Genomic DNA, 21,419 nt, shown 5'->3' with positions numbered 1-21,419 from the left:
AATGAAAAACTCACACATTATGCCACGTACACTATTGCCAATTAGTCATTTTCACAGTGCACCCAGTCTGCTCCAATTCATTTGGCTGAAGTCCACTGAAAAAAAATAAAAAATAATTTGCAAGTGTCTTGCCTTGTAAAAGTGAGTTACAGCGACTCGACACACACACACAGTGTGAAATTACTGGCACCGAGCAGTGACTGATACAATGGCAATGGAGACATTTTATATTAATGTAAACCATTACGATGTTTACATTCATTATGTTCCCCCTGGTTCCCTTTGAAACTAATCTTTGCCTCCTTCCCATGGATCAGGATATGTGTCATGGAGGTTGTGTAACACAAGAATCTGTGACAGCGATGGAAAAGTGTGTGTGTGTGTGTGTGTGTGTGTGTGAGAGAGAGGGAGAGAGAGTTGCAGGAAATGAAAGTGATACAGGGTTTCTATTCATTTCACATCAAATGGAGAAAAATATAGAAATTCCTCTTGTCCTCTATGAATAATTGATTGTCTTCCTACAGTATATGACATAGATATACATTCGCTTTCCTTCGTGTGTGTGTGTGTTTGTCTGTCTGTCCGTGTACTAACAGATAGAAGCTCTGATTACAAATATAGGTTTAAAGGACGAGGAGAAGTCACAAGAAAAGCTCAGGAAGAAGGAAGTGACCCGCGACCTTTCAGCTCGAACGCTGAGATGCCAGAAAATGAGACAAGCTGTAACTCCACCCATCTACGTCCAACCAATCATGCATCATAAAACATAAAGGCCCGGTCATGAACATTACAGGCCGTAATGTGATACTACATGATGATTATATGGTGGATTATTACAGTATGGATGCTGTGTGCGCCGATCTCAGTTTGAAATGTGATAGCAGAAATGTGCGGGAAATCTGGGTTGACTTTCCTCTGATGGGTTCTCACATGCTGAGCTTCGTGTGAGACATTTTCAGTTTCCATTAGTGTGGCGACATCAGTTGTTTGGGTTGTTGAAAAGTAAGAGAAGCCCCCTGCTCCAGAGGATGTGTGTAATAATGATGATTCAAACATAACAAAGAGGGTTATGAAATGAATGGATTTGTTAATGGTCAATCAGCTCAACGACCCGGCGATGTATCAAATGACCACCGTAACAAATCCTCCTCACTAGTGCTGAGAAAACCATCACAACGTTGAATTCAGGGAATTTAAGAGAGCAGAGACTTTCCTGGGAGCCAAAAACATCAATGTATGACGCTCTGCGTCTCAATGCTGCATTAAATCCCAGGCTGAAAGCCATAATATTGCTCTGTTAGTCATCTCGTCTGCGCACACATTCAGGTCCCAGGACAAATAACAAGCAATCAACAACCTCCAGCTCGAAAATGTAGTGACTCACGTTTTTACGTGTGAAATAAATGTTATGGAAAGAGCTACGTGTTCGTGATTGATGGCATGCAGAAGTGTACTGTAAGTGTGTGTGTATAGGCCCATGTTTATTACTCTGTGTGTCTGTGAGTGTTAAAGTGAACTGGTGATTGATGGCACCGCAGTGGATATAGTTGTATACAGTAACAGTGTACAAAACCGGTATTAGTATTATGGCTGACTGGCTGATTGATTGCCAACACTAACACCAAGACCATTAAGCTCTATTAGTGAGCGAAGGGTTGTGCTGTACATGTTTCTGTAATGTAGCACGCATGACAGAGTGCAACATAATTACATATGAGGAACGATGATGAGAAGGGCGGGGCGTTAAAGGAAAAATACACCTTACAATACGCTTGTATGTATTTAATGTTATATTAATGGTGGAAGAAAAGCAGAATGATGACATGTTCCTCAATGTTTTTTCTTTCATTCATTTCTTTCTGCGTTGTTGTGTGGCAGTCTTGTGTTACAATAAAGCCAATAAATATATGCTGAAATAAAAAAGAAGATGCAAATCAGTGTGCAAAAAGATCCCATAATCCAAATGTCAGTATTGGTTTTATAAAACTGGTAATATACTGTGGCATTTCAGTTTACCGTCTACAATAATATGGCATTTATATTGCTTTGATTCATTAATTTGTGTCCTCAGTTCACACAAGTTTGTCAGAACTTGAAGAGTTAACACAACCAAATCACAGTTTTTGGTTTTAGACAATAAATGAAAACCACAGGGAACCGATTTTTTTTTAAATGTATAGGCAGATATGGGAAATAATATTCATTATTATGTTTCAATAAGTGTGTAATCAACTGAAAATGAGAATCGTTGTGTTTTCTTCCTTACAGTGACTGTTTTTTTGTTATCTTTAGAGCAGCGGGAGCCTCTTTAGGGAGGGTATCTAATCGTAACATACCGAACTGCACTGTCACGTCTTATCGTGTTGTGTTGCGATGTTTTTGTCGTAGCCTGTCAAGTTGTATCGAGTCTTGTCGCGTCGTATCTTATCGTAATCTGCGACCCCAGCACTACTACCTGGAGGTGATGTCGTGACTCATTTCTGTCCAAATCTGTCTCGGAGATTCCTGCTTCTATCCCATTACAATGCTGACAAACATTTTGTTTGTGGTGCTCCAAGCATTTTAAGAGAATGATTAAAAACTAAAAATGGCTCTCTGTAGAGTGCACAACTCCGCCAAGGCCCGACAGTCCAACGTTAATTAAACAATGTCAATCTAATAGCAAATAAAACTTATTTAAATCTGCTGGATCCAGATTATTATACTTTTTTTTTCTTTGGATCAACACCAAATTGTTCTCACTGATTGTTGCACCTGATTGCTTTCATCAAGATTCTCTGAGCAATGAATGAAAATGTCGAAAGTGAGAAAAAGGACTTGGATCTGTTTGTTTACCCGGATCAGCACCAAAAGTTAATGGGGTCTATTCTGTGCCAAGAACCATTCTCCATCCAAGTTTTGTGGAAATCTGCTATATAGTTTTTTTTTTGTATTTCTGCTGACAACCAAACCAACCAACCAACAAATGGACATTGGCGAAAACATAACCTCCTTGGCAGAGGTGGAAAAAAAACAACCTTCATCATCTCCTTCCAGAAGGTGTCTCATTTATTTTGGATTATCCTCATTGTAGACGTTACATTTCCAAAAAAAAGAAGGCAATGTCATCAATTTCTTTGAAAAACCTGTTTACCTCCAGCATTTCTCGTTGTTGATGGAGCAACAAGGCGGAGAAAAAGACAACCGGGGAGAAACAGTGAGTCACGCCGGTTGACGAGAAGAGGAGAAGAGCGGGAAGAATGCACTATAAGCAGGTGGCGCATTAGCTAATTGAAGAAAAAATCTGATGAATAGAGAACGTGAAATCAATGAACTGACTCGAATGCTTAAATGATTCATCAAGTGTACATTACGTCTATGTGCAACCGCACCTGTGACGGTTTGAGAAGTACAATTCATTTGCAGTTTAAGTTGAGCGCAGATTATATAATGTTCGACTAGATTTGACATTCAGTCGGCAACACGCAGCATCTTGTTCTACAACCAACACCTCAGCTTCCTGGGATTTTCAGGTGCATATTCCTACAAAGTGCTCAGACTGAGCTGAAGCTAAGCTGGCAGGGAACATCAGCGGCCAAGCAAGCGGTTTAGAGCTAAGCTCGAACAAACGGGCGCTGTAGGAATGGAAAAGAAGGCAGAGAAAGATGATGGCTGCAGAGGAAAGAGAAAAAGTGTACTGCAGGTGAAAGTTAGAGGTGAGGTGTGGAAGAGAGAGGAAATGAAGCAGGATGGGAGGAGAGGGGTGTCTCTCACAGGTCATGTATTGTTAATGAGAAGTTCTTCACCAATCAGATCCTGTTTCACCGCAGACCAGGAGGGAAGGCATCCTTGATGGAGAGATGGATGGACGGATAGATGCGATGGAAGGAAACCGTTCAATTTGACGCCGGAAGTCAGTGGTTTGAGTGTAATTACACCTTCAAGAGAAAAACTCTTGAAAGCGGCGACTTTCTAACAATAGCAGAGGAAATGGAGGTGAGGAGATGTCTAAATACAGACGCCGTATGAAGGATTTCATTTCAAAATGCCAGATATCCATTTCTGCAACATAGGATTATTGGCTGTCGACTGTTTCATGTTTCACATGTAGCTCATGTATCAGATCTCATTGCAAAGTATAGTAGAGAAAGCAATAACTTCTCCTTCAATAATGACATTAGGGCTTTATTTTGATGCCATCAATCAATCTGTAGGAGGAGGGATTCTTAAAAATAGCTCATTTTGAAACCAGAATCTGTTTTTCTATATCTAGTTTGATTTATGAGAACTAGGAAGAATAAAGTTTCTGTTTTGTTGAAATAAGGAATTGGCACAGAAGCAGTTTTGTCTTCAATAACCGCAGACACTTCACCTGTGTACTCTTTTCTTTTAAGGAGCCATAGAACTAATAAAACAAAACGGGAAGTCTGGAACTTTTTTTTCTTTTGATACTGCAGGAAAAAAGTATTGAAAAATCTTCTTAAGAATCCTTTTAATAACTTTTCAATAATGTCCCATGAAATATGCTCGATAACAGAATTTCTCTGCTTTTCAAATGTATTTCTCAGGATTTTTCAGTAAAACTCTTTTAAAATTTAAAATATAAGACCATTCGGCCCTCACATTACCTTGACAGCCACCAGTATCTTCTCCTGGTCAGGGGAGAGGTTGTAACACTCGGCAAGGAAGACTTTTCCGAAGGCTCCCTCTCCCAGCTCTCTCTTCAGCACAATGTTGTGTCTCTTAATGTGCTGGACGACTGGTGAATAGAAGAAAAACAGAGAAATCCACTTTAATCATGTTCATTTAGGTAAAAAAAAAAACACAACAGTATGAATGTATGTTTGTTCACATGATGTGACAGAAACAAGACGCCTGGTGTTGTAACATTATGTCAAGTTTAAGAAATTAATCAGCAGTCAGTTCAATTCATGGCTGGTTTACTTGCTGTCTGTGTGATTTAACCAAAATAAAACAGTTATTCTGGAGATTGATCTTCTTCTTGTATATAAAACCATAGCTGCAGGCTATGCGAACTCTGTCGAGGAATTACTTGCTGTTCTCTGAAGTGTGAACGATTGGATTTTGTAATTTTTTGTACTGTTGTGCTAAAGTACAGCTCGTTCCTTTGGGAGCATATTTTTTCCTCTTTATCGCCGAAGTAAATTGGCAGAGGATGAATCATTACAGGAGTCAAAATGTATGTTTGAGTGCATTCTGTTGCATAAATGTGTTATGTTATCATTTTTATGAATGCTACAGTAAATAGGCAAATGCTCTGTTTTGTCATACTAATTTGATCCAGTTTTTACTGTCGTGTAAATCTCTCCCTGCCTTCTGCTCAGCCACAGTTAGATCAGAGTCGGCAAACCTGCTTCCTGTTGCTAAGTAACTTGTGACTCCATGCCAGCTGATTTTGAGAAAAATCTGGCATCTCACCATGGCGATGAGACAAGGTTTTATTCTACAGAGTGATTAACAGCATGGTGCCCTTACTATAACCTAGCAAAGCTCTGTCTTTGTGACTGCAGGCCATATGTGCAACTGTCTGCATGCAAGGAAACGTGACTTATCCTATAATACATGCACATGGGTGCTTCTTGAACACACACACACACACACACACACACACACACACACACACACACAAACCAGAGAGAGAGAGGGGACACCAACAGCGGAGATTTATCTGTGATGTGATTAAGAGGCGCATTTGAAGAAAAGCTGTCCACTCAGAATATCACATTAAAGCCCAGCAAGACTCTCAGAAGCTGCATCGATCTACAGTAAGCTGCTGAGGTCCTCCATAACCCAATACTGTACAGACTTGGAGAGGGAGAGAGAGAGAGACAGACAGAGAAAGGGACAGAGAGAGAGAGATAGAAAGAGAGAGAGAGAGGGGGGAGAAGAAGCTGCTGGTCTGCATCAGATATTCAAAAGCATCCAATTCTCAGTGTAAGATTGTGTTGGAGGAGAACACACCCACAATGCAATATGTGTCTGTATATGTGCGAGTGTGTGTGTGTGTGTGTGTGTGTATATCTGCTTTGACAAATGTGAAGAAAAATTTAAAAAGTACAAAAAAGTGATGATAAGTAAAATACTTACATAAAAAACACATTGTGAAGGAGTGTGTCAGAAGCCATCACATTTGAAGTGGTATTATAGGAACAGACCATAAAAGTAATTTTCTGTTCTAATGACCAGAAACAGAGGTCCCCTCTTGTTCAGTGTAAATGTATAGTCCATCGTTAGCATGTATATGTGTATGTGTGTGTATTTATCAAAAAAGAAAAGGAAACGTACAAAAAAGGCATCAAAAGTAAAAAATGTACATCACAAAAAACAACAACATTGTGAGAGTGTTAGGAGCCATCAGGATAAAGTTATGCAGGACAGAGTGGAGGCAAGAGGAAAACGAGCGAGACAGGGGACAAATTTCAATAAAGGGGAAGGTCTCACAGCAAGTGGAGTTGAATTTGAAAGGGTTGTAGGGACCTGTTTTGTCCATTTTGACAGGCAAACTGAGCAGAGGGCTTTTCGCAGTGACACGAGTCGGACAAGGACATTTGCACATGGCAAGGTACCACGACACACATACTATGAGAAACTGAGCCTCCCCCTATGATTTGTATCACTATGAACCTGGGAGAGTAATGGGAGAAATTACAATCAGGAGCACAGCGGGAGAAAGCGTTAAAAATAGCGAGACTCCCACGAAAATCAGGAGTGCTGGCAGGTATGCGGTGATAGTTGCAGGTTTATATTCCTACTTGTGACTGTGTTACAGCTGAAATAAAAGAGTACCTTCTGTGTAAACATACATAAATCAGCTAGATCTTCAAATTGTACTCACTCACAGATACCAGCCACCCTGATGTTTTTCATCAAGATCCACGCAAAATGTCATAAAAACACCACATAAAGAAAGTGATAAATTATTTGTAATGGGGTTTATTCGGATTCGAGACACATCATACATTCAAGTTTTGCAGTTATTAGTTTATTGGTTTTTGTGTAATCAAAAAAAAGTAACAACACAAAAATGGACCCAACTGAAGACATAAACTCCTTGGCAGAGGTTTTGAAAGTTTTAAGAAGACAGGGTTGAATATCATTGTTGCTCAAGCTAATTTATTCATTGTATGAGTGTCTTCAGCTCAAACACAGCAGCAGCGGGTCACAGATCTCAGTGCACCCACAACTCCCTGTGCAGCAGCACACAATAAACCCACATCACCGCAAGACAACTACCCACCGTTTAACCAGCTAATATCTTCAGTGCACCATTTCCCCCTGCGGTTACAATAAGCATGAAAACGCCTTACACAACTTCTCCTTAATTAGCACCCTTGAAAATAGCAAATAAATTGCAGACCAATCCATCTCCCTTTACTTTTATCTTTAGATGTGGTGTTGTCTCACAGCCTTTCCTGCAGTTTTTTAATGTATCTTTATGGTTGGATTTGTGATGTTTTGCTGCAACTAATTTTGCACTCGTATACTTATTTTCCATAATTGCTGTGCATAGCAACCAAGAAAGAAGTTATGTTATTTTTTATGGCCTTATAGCACTCATGAATTCTGCTCTCCAGCTGTCTGCCTTTTCCAGTTTTACATCACTTCTTCCACCCTTCTTTCATTATTGAACTGTATCTGTATTCGCAGTGCTGCACATCAGCCCTTTTCTCCTCAATAAGTATCCTTAATTAAGATCTACAGAAATATTATTCCCCATTTACCAAACTTTGCGCTCTTATTCTCTGATGTTTTTCTTAATTAGTACCCGTTCTCCATGCTTATCGTATTCGCTCATTTTCCCTCATTTAGCATCGCTCCATCCAGTCTCATTATCTTACCCTCACTTTCCTTATTTAGCATCTCTCTGTTCCATCATTTATTCCTCCCTGTTGCCGCCCCCCCTCAGCTGCTAAACCTATCACTTTTTAATCAACATCGTCTAAACATTAACATCGCGGCACATGTTCTTTCCAATTCTGCTGCGCCGTCATTCTTTTTCCATCACTTGTTTATGACAGTGCTGACAACATTTACATCAAGAGGAATAACGTTTCCTATCAACCACCTCCTCTCCCATCTTCTTCCATCTGTCCTTTCCCTCCGTCATCCAATTTCTCCACGTTCTCCCTATAGAGCCACCTCTCACGTGCACGGTTCTCCTTAATCAGCATCTTATAAACAACCAAAGAAATTAATGTCTCGGGACATAATTATTCCCAGTTTGCCATCTGCCCCGACTTCCATTCCTCCTTCTCTCATCTGCCCAAAATCTTTCCATGACCCTGGACACTGACATAAAACAGCTTGAACAGCTTGGAAATTGCGCATTTGGTAGTCTGAACCACACAATGTGATAGGTCAAAGTCACACTTGTGTTTGACAGATGCTTTGAAAACATTTTCTCCTTCAAATCCTCATTTAATTAATGTCATGACTCTAATTTTGCCATTTCTATTCCACTTCATCTCCTTCTAGTCAGCTACCGACAATATGCCTTCCTATCAGGAGGTGTAGCTAATTGTGACCTAAATTTTCATAAGCTTAGTGTGTATGGGTGTGTGTGTGTGTGTGTGTGTAAATGGGTGTTTTTCAAATACTCTACACACGTGTCGACTTGTGAATAACATTTTCCAGAACAATGTTAATCCTCACTCCCTAGATACAATGAAATACAAACCCCATAAGATCTGCTGGGATGGAAAAATAGAGAGATACTCTACAACAAGCCAGGAGGAAGGTGTAACATAACAAAGATGAAGGAAGAAAAATATTTCCTTCAGTTCAGGGCTGCAGCTACTACTGTGAACACTGAGGTCAGGCTCACTGGCTGTACTTTTCTCTGAGGGTTTGAAGACATTTTTAAAACCAGAGTGGTTTGACATTTTACAATGAAAAGCTTACTTATGCTTGATATTTTATAGGCTTAAGTCTACTATTTTGAGATGCGGTATGTTTAAAATTTGGGTCCTTCAAGGAATAGTTTGACATTTTGAAAAATATTAGCATTCACTTCCATGCTACTTCCAGACTGATAACACTCTCTCTCTATGGTGAATATGTAGCTGGACCCATCTGCCAGTTAGCTTAGCTTAGCACAAACACTGGAGACGGAGGAAACAGCTAGCCTCCCGCTAGTTACTGTATCAGAGTTATTGTACCTGGCTAAGAAATACTCTGGCATGTAACTCCTGTTCAACCAGAACATATAGTTTTAAATGTTGGTTGTAGTAGTATAGTGTTAATTAGATTTTAGGTGCCATACCTTGTTCTATAGATTGTGCAATGTTTGGACAAAGCCAGGGGAGAATTTTCCTCCTGTTTCCAGACTTTATGCTTAGCCAACTGGTATGTGCATGGCCAGTATGTGAATAGTTGATTGATAATACCATGCTGAAGATTATCTCTGGTGCTGAAATACTTGTGAAGATGAAGATTGTTTCTGTTTCATAACAATTGCAATTGGAACATAATATCATGGACGTAGACTAAGCGAACTGTTTCCTTTTTTGAATATTAAAGAAAGAATTCTGACCATAAGTGTCAGGAATCTGCCACTTAAAGGACACATTTTGAAACTGAATTAAAGGTTCTATTTGTAAATTTGAAATCAGACTAAAAAATGAACTTCCTTGCAAAGAGGACCTTTAAAAAAAAGCACTAGAGATAGTTAATCGGGGCTAACTTCAGTTCAAAAAAAGTTGATGATATTCGGATCCATTTTCCTCAAAAGAACCTTTTCATTCAAATAAAACTGGAGCACCTAGTTCAATAAATAAAGCATTTCCCCCGAGATTTCCAAGTAGTCTTATTGTTGGCACTGCTGTTGCAAAGACAGCCTCATTTTCCTCAGAGTGGCAATTACCAACAACACAGGACAAAACGTAAGTTCATCATTCATTTGGTCTTTAATGGATACGTGAAAGCTAATACAAGTGGTGCCAGGCTGCCAGCCTGACTGAATCCCCAGTGATTCCGTACCCAGTAGCAGACAAAATAACATAATGAAAGCAAGGTTTTAAAGGAACTAATCAAAATGGCAAAATACCACTGGTGTCATTATTCTGTAGTCACTGCAGTGTGCAATCAACATATACCTTCATGATACATCACAGCAAAAAGACCTTGTTTGTAGCCAGTTTGAAACATAAATTACAGACTTTTTTTTGCTTTCTGGATGGGTTTGTTGATGGCAACTAGACTGATGACCTCAATATATCTGAAATCCTCATTAAAGTCCTGCTTCAGTTGCTTGACATGCACGCTAACAGCCTGTGTCATACTGTGTCTACTTCTGATTGATTATGGAACTGTAAACACAATAATTACCAACGGAGCAGGTCCAGGGTTGGTTTACTGTAACTCTTTAATAGTCCATGTGACGCACTTCCCAACAACTATAACTCCTCTGATGTTATTATTGTTAATGAGGTGTCACTTCAGAGGTACGCTGCACAACTGAAGCTTTGCAACACAGCTAACAGTTCCCGTTTTTTTCCACACAGGGGTCAATTATCTCTGCAGAGTAATTGCTGCCAAGAAGAGTTCTGTGCCATCTTTTAGGCAGAAACGTGTGCCCGCCACTGATGTCAATATTACAGGCCACAAGCTGGTTAAGACCGCTGTTTAAAAAGTGTTCAGTTCTTGGCATGCAAACGTAGAACCACTTTGCCAAACAGTCTCCATCAAAGGCTATTGTACGAGTCTGAAAAGGCCGCGTGCCAAATAATCGGTCAGATACTTTCAGAATTTATGCTGCCTGTCTGTGAGGCAAAGAGGCACACCGAGTAATAGTTGTAATGGCTGTAATATATTAAAAACACACACGCGGGCATAGACACATGCACAGCAGAACGTTATTGACTTTTTAATCGATCCTCAGAGCTTTCATTCTTGTCTTTAGGCTGTAAATCCCACTCTATCTTTTTGTTATATCGCTGGACTGAAGAGGTCAAGCCCCAATCCGCCGTCATTTTACATCCTCAACCTTGCAATCAAATGGAAAGAGTCTGATGGTGCACGCACGCACGCACACACACACACACACACACACACACACACACACACACACACACACACACACATGCAGTTCCATTATTTATTGCGACCCAAGGCCAGAGCCTGGAGAAGCTTTTATTACTTGCCAATAATCATAATGCCATGTTGATGGACCAGGTCAATAACCTTGCATGCTCCCTGTCTGTCTATTTGACTGTTGCTCTCTCTCTCCACCTGCTCCTGTTATCCTAATGTACTGCTTCTATTTTTGTTGGTCTCTTTCTCCTTTCCACTTTCTTTGACCCGTTTGCCCTTCTGTCTTTTTGCTTTCCTTGAATTTTTACTGCTCATTCTTATTTTAAGTAAAAATGACTTTGTTAGGTTAAGGCACAAAGCCTACTTGGGTAACTAAAGGGACAAAAACTAAACCCTTGATCAGGGTTAAGCTCCAAAACTATGTTGTTAGGGTGAGGCAAAAAAATTAAAAAATACTTGGTTAGGTTTAGGAGCCAAAACTAGGTGATTAGGGTAAGGCTAAAAATGTACCTGGTTAGGTTTAGGCACCAAAGCTCCTTAGTTAGAGCTGGGAATAAATACTACTTAGGAAGTTTTAGGTACCAAATCTAGTTTGTTAGGGTTAGGCTCAAAAACTACTTGGTTATGTTTAGATAAATGGTTAGAGTTATCACTCAATCATACTTTGATCTCAAATTACTACATTCAGCCTCAACTCGTAACTTAAGTCATATGGCGTATAAATACAACTAACATAATTTGGATATGTTAACTTACTAACAGTACATTAAATAAAAACAAAATCCTCTTGACTCAAACAGGACTCTGACCCTGGCTTGTTGAATGAATGTCCTGTGAACAACCCATCCCAGCCACTTCCCTTGCTCTTTACACTACTGCACTGGAGCAACACTTCAAGAAGTGTTGCTAGTGGGGTACCTACAGTGTCCAACTTGTTAGCGTATGCCCACTGACTAGGCTGCTGTATTTGATGTGTTGGCAGTGAGATCAGTCTGGCTGGGACTTACACTCTTACACATAAAAAATGGCCTTTCACTTCCTATTTCTCCTCTTAAGAAATGACAGCTTACTCTCAGCAGCTCCAAGGTCATTGCTATGACAGCAGGAAGGAGGTTGCTGCAGTGTGTCACACAAGCACAGTTCACTTGAATACTCCTAAAATGTAGCTCATAATAGATTGAGCTGCATTTTAAGGAGAGTACATTTGGGTACACATTAGAGATGACTAAGATTTGTACTCACACGTGTCAGTTTTCAGGAGGCTGTTCGTGCTCCTGAAGTACTGAGGGTTTTCTATCACAGGGATCTTAGTCATGCCGATAATCACCGCATCAGGGCCCATTTCTGAGGAGGAAGGAGTGTTGCTACCGTTGGAGACGTGGTGGAGAGGAGAGGCCGAGTCATCATCGTTGCTGATCACGGAAGATGGTCCTGAGAGAGCAGAGAGAGACAGACAGTTAGGTTTATCTTATCTTTATCTTGACTGTTAAGGTCTTACATGTGGGATGGATAAAACATGTCAGCACACCTGGCCTTGTTAATAATAAAAGGACTGAAGAGGTTGATTAGAGGTGTGAATATGTTACAAGCAGAGATTGCAGGAAGAATCATAACGTTGGGGAGGTTAATCTGTTATCAATGATCACAGGTGACATTGAAAAGAGAAACTTCAGTTGCCTTTCACAACCTTGGTTCTTTGATCGCTGCCAGAGCGCTCTCACGAGTTAGAAATGAGAAATCTCAATGAAGCCAAATTTGTTGCTACGTAACCATCATAAAAGTTCTCCTGCTTTCTTTGCAAGCGAATTCTAAGTTTGTTTTAAGCGGCAGAGCATAATTAAACCACCAAACGGACGTGATTTGTATTCAAGGGTTTTACACTTGAACACCCATCCTCATGCTCTAAGCTTTCAGTGACTTGTGAAATTGAAAACAACATTACAAAGCTCTAAATGAGAACACAAAATCAGAGTTGTGGGTTGTGAAAGTATTTGTATTTCACACACGCTTCAGGGCTAAAAAAGTGTTAAGAGATCAGTTTAGTTAGACCAAAGTGCTTGTCGGAGGTTTGGACAGTGTCTGAAAAACTCTCCCGCCCAATTTATGCAGCATTTGGTGTGTGGAGGTTAGAAAATATGCATGATTGAATGTTCTGTTAAGTCCTCTTTCTTGAAATTATTTTCAAATATACAAGTAAGTGCAGAGACATGAATGACCAGGATGTAGAAAAGATTATCTAAAAATTGTTCGCTATTATCAACATCTGATCAATTATTGCATCTAAGCTGTCAGATAGGGTCAAAGCAAAAACCAAAAAAAACTTATTTTTTCATGACAGCAACCTCCAGGGTTAAAAAATGAAGCCAACTTGGAGGTGCCAAATACTGCAGACCACTGGAGGCTTGCTCCAAAATAAACTGAATCCACATAAAGCCTCATGTTATTAAGGAGAACTTTATAGCAAAGATAAACATGCTTGCACCCAGTTTTGGTCTGATTCATTTTCTCAGTTAATGATAGCTGCAGGGATAGATAGATAGATAGATAGATAGATAGATAGATAGATAGATAGATAGATAGATAGATAGATAGATAGATAGATCTGTAGGAAATCAGAAGAGGACTGACAATAGCATCTGTCAAGGTTGGAGTATTGTTTGTAGGATATGTGAATGATGAGCATGTAGGCAGCAGCTTCCATAGTGTTTACACGGGTCATTGTGTTCAGATGAGAACAAATTTGCAAATTTCCGCATGTGGAAAATGAGCCCGTTAGAGCCCCATTAGAGGGGGAAGCCTGTAGCAATAGGTGCTTTGTCAACTGTGGTTGTTTTCATGTTTGACTGCTGGGTTATTTTTTGGGTCAGGCTATGCAGCATTTCTTGATGAAGTCAAGGAAAGCGAGAGATGAAAGTGTATTTCTACAAAGCTGGAGGGTAACTAAGGGAATAAATGTATTCCTTCAGAAAGACAAATGCCAGTAATCTAGGAACCTGCTGGAGTAAAAGCCAAGAAGTTGGAAATCTATATTCACTGCTCTCAGTTGCTGTACCGCTATTATCTGGTGGAAAACTCTCCGGAGAATAGGTTTTTTTTCTATATCAAGACTCTAAGTTCTGTCACTAACACTGCGTATTAGAATTCATGTTTCACACAATAGACCTTCCTGAAATGCGGTAACATCATGGAGCAAACAGAAGAGAGGTGGGATGGCATGAGTCAGACACCGAGCCCAACCCATTTATAGAAAGATGGTTTGTTTTGGCAACAGAACGGAGGTGTTATTGGTTTCTAATTAAGGCGGCGAAATACAGTCCGTGTAGCCGATTCCGACGTTCACAAGTTTGTCATGTACGACACACCTTCATGACACTGCCGCTAATTGTCTGTGTCTTTAGGTTGAGTGCCAAAGCAAACAATATCAGCTTCCCTCCCACACAGACTGTATCGCTAAATAGCAGCTACGTTCGCAAGTGCATGCAGGCACACATCCACGCTCCATCTCTCACATATGGATAAACATGCATAGAAATAAAGATATTGAACACTTTAGAACAAAGCTGTGTAGGTCTTAATTCCAAACTGTAACATAATCCAAACTTAAAGGATAGTTTTTTTTTACATATGCAAGTATCTCTTAAAACAAATTATCCACATGCTCGTTTGTGAGCATTACTGGTCAATGTGGTTGTTTCTTCTTCTGTAATTGGACTTTTTACCACATTTCAAGTGATGGAGAACAAATCCACAGTCCTCATTCTGTTCAGATATATATTATAAAGTTGTAAAGTATCCCACTGTCTGTGGAACAAAAATAGTCAAGTTGCTGATTTGATTTATCTAATAGCCCCTCATTGGCTCCAGGCAAGGGCAGGTTTTTGCCTCAACACTGGCGTGGGCACTTTAAGTGGCAGACCTCCCTCTGGGTATTCTGAGCATTAAACACTTCATGTCCTCTATCCTGGAGATGTTTTATGCAATACTTTATAGCTTTTCTGTGTCCATTTACGGTGGAATTGTCTCTATTTATCAAGGGGAAAACGGATTATTCAGGAATATTCAGAAGGTTTATAGTATGAAAAAGTTCTTCAGACGTGATGCACACAAATGTTGTTGTGATCTTGGCCTTCCAGAGACTTGAACTGCTTCAAAAGAGCCGTGTTGCTCTTTTAAGCGGAGCCAATGATTGCTCCATAACCTGAACTCCATGTTTATTATTGTGTCCATGATGAAGAAGCTCCTCTGACCAATAAAAAGTAGTTATCTCAACCCAAACCAAGGTCATTCCCTAAATCCTAACCGAATCTTAACTAAACCTTAACCATAGCATGATCAAATCACAGTGCATATCCGATTAATTTGGAGAGGTCTTGTTTTAAAATCAACTGTGGAAAAAAGAGAAACTCTGTGCTTGTGCATGCAGGAGTACGAGTGTATGCATTTGCTTCTGCCCTGATAGCAAACAACCTCACAAGGTTACAGAGATGAGAAAAACTTGCCGGAGCGGTGACATTTTCACGGTAGCAGTAGGCCAGAATTTAAATGGACCCAAGGTTACAGCTCCTTTTTATTCCCCAGAATTATACTCCAATGCTAATGAAAGGAATACTTGTAAACGATCTTTATCTCCCAGGTACATGAAGGGGTTAAATAATCACTGCTGTTCAGTGCGTTGATCTACAAGCTTTTGGGTGGATTAAAATCATCTCCACATATTTTTTCTCTGATTTAGGGGTGTGAACTACTAAACTTGAACAATGAAATCTGTGTGTGCATGTACAGTCTGTGTGTGTATAAGGATCTCTTAAGAGCAGAACTGGATGCATCCATTCAGTCTTGGACCTTTCATTGGCGCTTTACCACGTGTCAGATGAGGATAAATGACACCAGAGACAAGTTGGAGCATGGGTCCCGACATAAAGAAGAAAGCATTTTTGAGAATTAGACACACGCACACACACACGCGCACACACACAGGGAGTGAACTTGACGCACGGTCCGTCTCTAGACCTCTTCAAGACACGAGCACAAGCCTGCAAACATTGCTTTATGAGCTGAGATTGATTTCCCATGAGCGCAAAGTACAGTAGATGTATCCCCTCTCATGTGGTCGGTCCTGCTGAATTATAACACAGGCTGACATCGTTCATTTCCTCTGTCCCTGGCCTCGTATCAGGCTCTAGTGCCGCCGACAGGGTTTGAGTGAGAGCGCGAAACTGAGAGAGTTTGTTTGTGTGTGTGTGTGTGTGTGTGTGTGTGTGTGTGTGTGTGTGTCGTTGACTCATGTGAGGATTGAAAAGGCCTTGAAAGAGAAAAGGAATGACAGCGGAAGCACAATGGTTTGTTTTTTTGTGTGCGCAGGCTTATATGTGGTGTAAATGTGTGCGTGTGTGTGTGTGTGTCTTGACGTGTTGGAGCTGAAACGTCTTCCAGCAGCGTCTCTCCGCGTCCAGGATCAGACTTTTATGCTAATATATCACTTTCAATAAACGGACCCTCAGAGGTGATGGAGGGGGAGCGATAGATGAATACAAAACAAGGTTAGGAGTGGATTGAAAAATATTCTATACGCTGTTAGCTTTGGGCCAAATGCTATTCACAATTTTCTTATAAAAGTCAGAACAGCGCCTCGTTTTTTACACATCATAACCAACTTCTGCCTAATGAAGACCCCTCTATAACATATCAGTACCCGTTGCCATACCACCAGACTACAGAGCAGATTCACTCCTCACACTGTGAGACTCTTTAACTCATCCTCCACATTTTTATATAAAACAGCTGGTTTTGTGTTTTTCTCTTATGTAGCGTAAAGGTACTTACACTCAGTTAAGTTCTGGTGTTATTAAATGACAAATAAATAAACCTTTGACCTGTTAAACCTTTAGTTGTAGTATGTAGTAGGAAGAAGAATGAGGACTTTGTTGGGTTATATTTGGCACAAGGGTAAAAAAAAACTAAAGGCTTAAAACCTCAAATGAAGATGAAAATTATGATACTGTCAACTGATAAAGGTTCAATTTAAAGGGTCCAGTGTGTAGGAATTAGCAACATCTATAGGGTGAGGTTGCAAACTGAAACCAACTGAATACCCCTTGGGAAACTATAGTGGCCACGAAACTCCAGAAGATCCAAAAAACACTAGAACCGGTGTTTGTTTTGACTGCTCCTGAAGAAAGAGCAACACACGTAGAGGGGGACCCGCTCTCTAAAACCATTAAACTAAATAAAAAATAAACCTATTTTCAGGTAATTATAGACTAATGAAAACATCATAATGAATGAATATTTTTGTTCCATTTCTGCAAATAAACCCAACCAAATCCTACAAGCTGCAATATTATTATACGTAAAAGTATTTCGTTGACATCAACAGAGGACTTTAAGGCAAAGTTCCATAATGATGAGTCAATGCGAACAAATTAAATAACCTGTTTACATTAAACTATGGCAGATGTAAATACTGTTTGTTAATTGTTAATTCAATTATTACTGTGCACATAAAGTTAAGAGGAACTTCTACATCAACATAATGTGTTTTTCAAGTAGTTATTATTGGAATATTTCACTGTACGTACAATTAATCCATTTAAAATTGTTTGTTCCGTCTGCTGTAATTAATCACACATCTAGTTATTTAATTTACTGACTCACATGATCGAATTAAATGTGGCGCTTGAGATTGAACTTATGCAGCCTAATTAAAATAATTTAAATGTTTTAGGCTAATCCTTTTTTTGGCCCTTTAATCTTTCTGTTATTCTCAAAACGCTCAAATCACACACACACGTAGAGATGATTTAGTTGTGCTGAAGACAACAACAAAATCCATATTGAAAACACACAGAGTCGTATCAAAGACAAAGAGAGCCTGGCTGGGCTGTTTTTGTTAAGCTCAAATCAAAAGTGTAGCTTTGAACAGAAGTTTTAGAGACCATCTGTTAAATCCTCAAACAGAAGACTTAACTGAAACAAATGAAATCACATAAATTGGTATTTAGCATTGGCTGCATTTGATAATCAAAGGCAGAAAGTTGAAATATTTCTTCTGATCTCTTAATTCCGTGTACTCAGCTGCTACTGACTGTAAAAACACCGTCCAAGAGGTGGGCCCACATGTTATTTTCTCGGAGGAACGCTGCTTTTTGCCCTCAAACTGAGATCTGTATCGGCATTATTAAACGGGGAGGCAGCCATTTTGCAGTGATTCTGCTGGCAGTCCGACACAACGAGCCTTTCAAAAGAGAAAATGGATTCCAAATTTCTCCCACTGGTGAAATTCTACATTTAAAAAAATAAATAAATAAAAATGAAGCTTTGGGCCATCCAGCTTGTTTAATTACATGCAGTGTTTACCACTGTGAGCTGATCTCAACGTAACAAAGGGAAGAAACAAACATGACGCACGGGAGAGGGCAGGTTATTGTCTGTCAGTATGTGTGTGTGTTTGTGTGTGTGTGTGTGTTTGTGTTTGTGTTGGGAGGAGCTGAAGATCATTAACACAGAGAGGTCCCAGGGTCAGATCGTTATAAATACCGTTAAGCCAAGGGGCAACAAGAGCCTGCATACGTGTGTGTGTGCTTATGTGTGTGTTTATACGTGTGTGTGTGAGAGAGGTGATGGAGGGTCCGCAGGGAGTGACTTGGTAAAAGGGGGATGAAAAGATGGAGAGGTGGAGGTGGGGAGAGAGAGACTGACTGGAGAGGTGGCGTATAAGTGGGGTCAGGTCGCGACCCAACACTGTTAATAGACATGGAACCGATGTTTAAACTGGGGGGAGACCGGAGCTGTTTGCAGTCTGCTGGAGAGACGCTGGTTTAACAGTCAATAAAATACTGTGCACCCCCACCCCTCGCTCACAAAGTCCAGGTCATGACTGAGCCGTGGGTCGCAGGAGGATGAGCACTCAAAAAAACCCCGCTGGTTATGACACTGTTTCCAGGTCTGTTTGTCTTTTTAACAAGAGGTAAAGGCACTGTGCTGTGATAGCTGTGTGAGATGAATGAATGTGTAGAATTTAAAGTGGGTTATTATGAATTGTGGATTTTGTGGGCGAGAAAGAACAAAAGAGTATTTAACTGAACTTTGTCAATTCCACTTTGTGTCTGCTTTGCTAAGTTCGTAGAGAAAAGAGAGGGACGCACTCAGGAAAAATGCCTTTTAATGAGTTCACTTTAACATCCGTCTGGCAGTACACAAAACAGTTTTTTGGCTATCCGGGAGCCTTCATCAATGTGTCAGCTGAAGGCCGGATAGCCGAAAAACGTTTTGTCTTCTGCCAGACGGATGATGAAGTGAACTCACTAAAAGGTATTCTCTTCTCTGTGTGGATACATGATTTAATGATAACAAACCAGCTGGTCAGAGCACAGTAAACTCACAAATCAACCATCATGTGATAAGTTAGACCAACATATAAACCGGTTATGGCACCTGATTATGACTCACCAAAATAATTGTGCTGAATGTAAGATAACACCAGGATTTTAGTTTGAAACATTCAAAATATGACCTTACATTATCAAAAGACATCTGTGTACTGCATTGTAGAGACGCAAGCGAAAAGTTTGCTTCTTAGAACAAAAAGAAAACAAAATAAACATGAAAAGCATGTATTTACAACCATTTTCATAAACTGAGATTATAAATAACTGTCCACACAATGTGCAAAACGCAATTTATTCAAACTCGACAAAAACAAAATAAAACCAACCAAAAATGTTGTTATGTTGTTGTTTCTTTGTCTGTCTGTCTAAGATTTGAAAGGATGAAGATGCATCCAGCGTGTCGCCGCTGCACACCGAGCACGTTTACATGACCGCAGTAATCTGATAACTGGGAATAATGAGGTTATGATAATAATCTGATTTGACGTGTTGACATGCACTTTAGTAATGCGATAATGGAAAAAATGAGTTTACATGATTCAGTCAATTAGTTTTATTTATTTCCAAGTACATGAAGTAAAACTGTTTTTTTCTTTTTAAAAGCATCCTGTTAACATGGCGTCACTTAGAGCTGACCTTATACGTTTTACTAAAATAAAATGGATACATGATAATGGTCAGATTATTAGTTTGGGTTTGGGTTACTGCAATACCCCGAGATAACCAGCAGGAAATTAACTTAAGTCAAGTCTAGTCTTTGCTTGGTAATAGGATAATTTCTATGTCAGAGACAGATTTAATAAATAACTACTTAGACGTGTTTTCCTACTTTAGTCATACTTCTGATTAAAACTAATCCGTAAATCAGTTTTACATCTAAAAGTCACATATTTCTACGTCTAAACTGAACTTTTCATCCAGTCAAAACACACCTTAAATCCATGTTCCAAGATGTGTTCTTGGTGGCTACATTGTTACCATCATCAAAAGAAATCATGACCAGAACTATGAAATGACTTTTTTAATAAAAGTTGCCTGAAACTGGAATGTCAGCTAAAGCATTAAAGCATGAAATCAGTGCACCGAGTTAACGAGTAAGTCATTCAACCCCGAGAACTGCCGCGACTGAAGGTGTGATCCCGCAATCAGATTTGTGTCCCGCTACAAATGGCCCCGTGTCTGTCGGAACAGCTGTTTCTGTCAAGGGAGGCTGGACAGTACTGCCACCCAATCACAGTACAGTTCATGAATAATGACACTGTTAAATTAATGACCTTTCTAGTGCACACAGCCTGCCTCATTAGAGCTTTATGTTGAGCGCTGGGAGTTAAACGCCTGGACAAACTGAGCAGATGTATTTCGTCGACATACAGTAGTTATACAACCTTGACAAGAAAGTCGGAAAATCATAATGGAAACTGAAGAGGTGTGGTTAAAATTAAAAGGTGATGAAATATTTGGACACTTGTCTTGTTACTCCAATGTTTCTAATGTTGGTACATATTTCCAGTTTTAGCAAGAGGACGTATTGTCGGAGGATTTAGGTGCTTGAATTAAATCAAATCAAAATGCAACCCTGCAGAAATGTATGTAGACTGAGTACAGATGTATCACAGTCAATTTAAAGAAAATGGGCACACCGAAACAGGGACAACACCTGACAAAATTATTATGACTCTAACTGTACATTAGCTATGTGAAATACACACATCTAATAGTGCTCTACATGTGTGCATACATTATCAGATTAAGCTTTTACGAGAGTTGAGCCGACAGAAGATGCCATCGTCCACTGCTGATGGCCGATAGTCATCAACTATTCGACCCTGTAACACGGTAACATTGTGATTCACGGCTGACGACCAGAGAGCCAAAAACTAAAATCGGTTTTAGTAGGTGAAAAGAAGTCGCACTACTGTTTCGTCTCCATGTCCTGTTTTTTCTTTTCTCGTAAAACCATTGGGATACATTAGTGGCAGTGGAGTTTTTTTGTATATGCTG

At 39.8% G+C, this 21,419-nt stretch overlaps 1 protein-coding gene across 4 annotated transcripts in view; it reads right to left on the bottom strand.

The window, feature by feature from the left end:
- ntrk2a (neurotrophic tyrosine kinase, receptor, type 2a) overlaps positions 1-21,419 on the bottom strand; it is a 97,437-nt gene that overhangs the window by 20,708 nt on the left and 55,310 nt on the right. For all 4 annotated transcript variants that reach the window (XM_030418271.1, XM_030418273.1, XM_030418270.1 and 1 more), the window contains 2 exons: positions 12,274-12,462; positions 4,608-4,738 (listed from right to left, as the gene is read on the bottom strand). In XM_030418271.1, coding sequence (XP_030274131.1) covers positions 4,608-4,738; positions 12,274-12,462 — 320 coding nt within the window. The remainder of the gene's footprint in view (positions 1-4,607; positions 4,739-12,273; positions 12,463-21,419) is intronic.

The sequence above is a fragment of the Sparus aurata genome, chromosome 5, assembly GCF_900880675.1.
Source record: "Sparus aurata chromosome 5, fSpaAur1.1, whole genome shotgun sequence".
In the NCBI taxonomy this organism is placed as follows: domain Eukaryota; kingdom Metazoa; phylum Chordata; class Actinopteri; order Spariformes; family Sparidae; genus Sparus; species Sparus aurata.
Note: the sequence above shows the minus strand (reverse complement) of the source record. Positions and strands in the feature narration are given on the sequence as shown.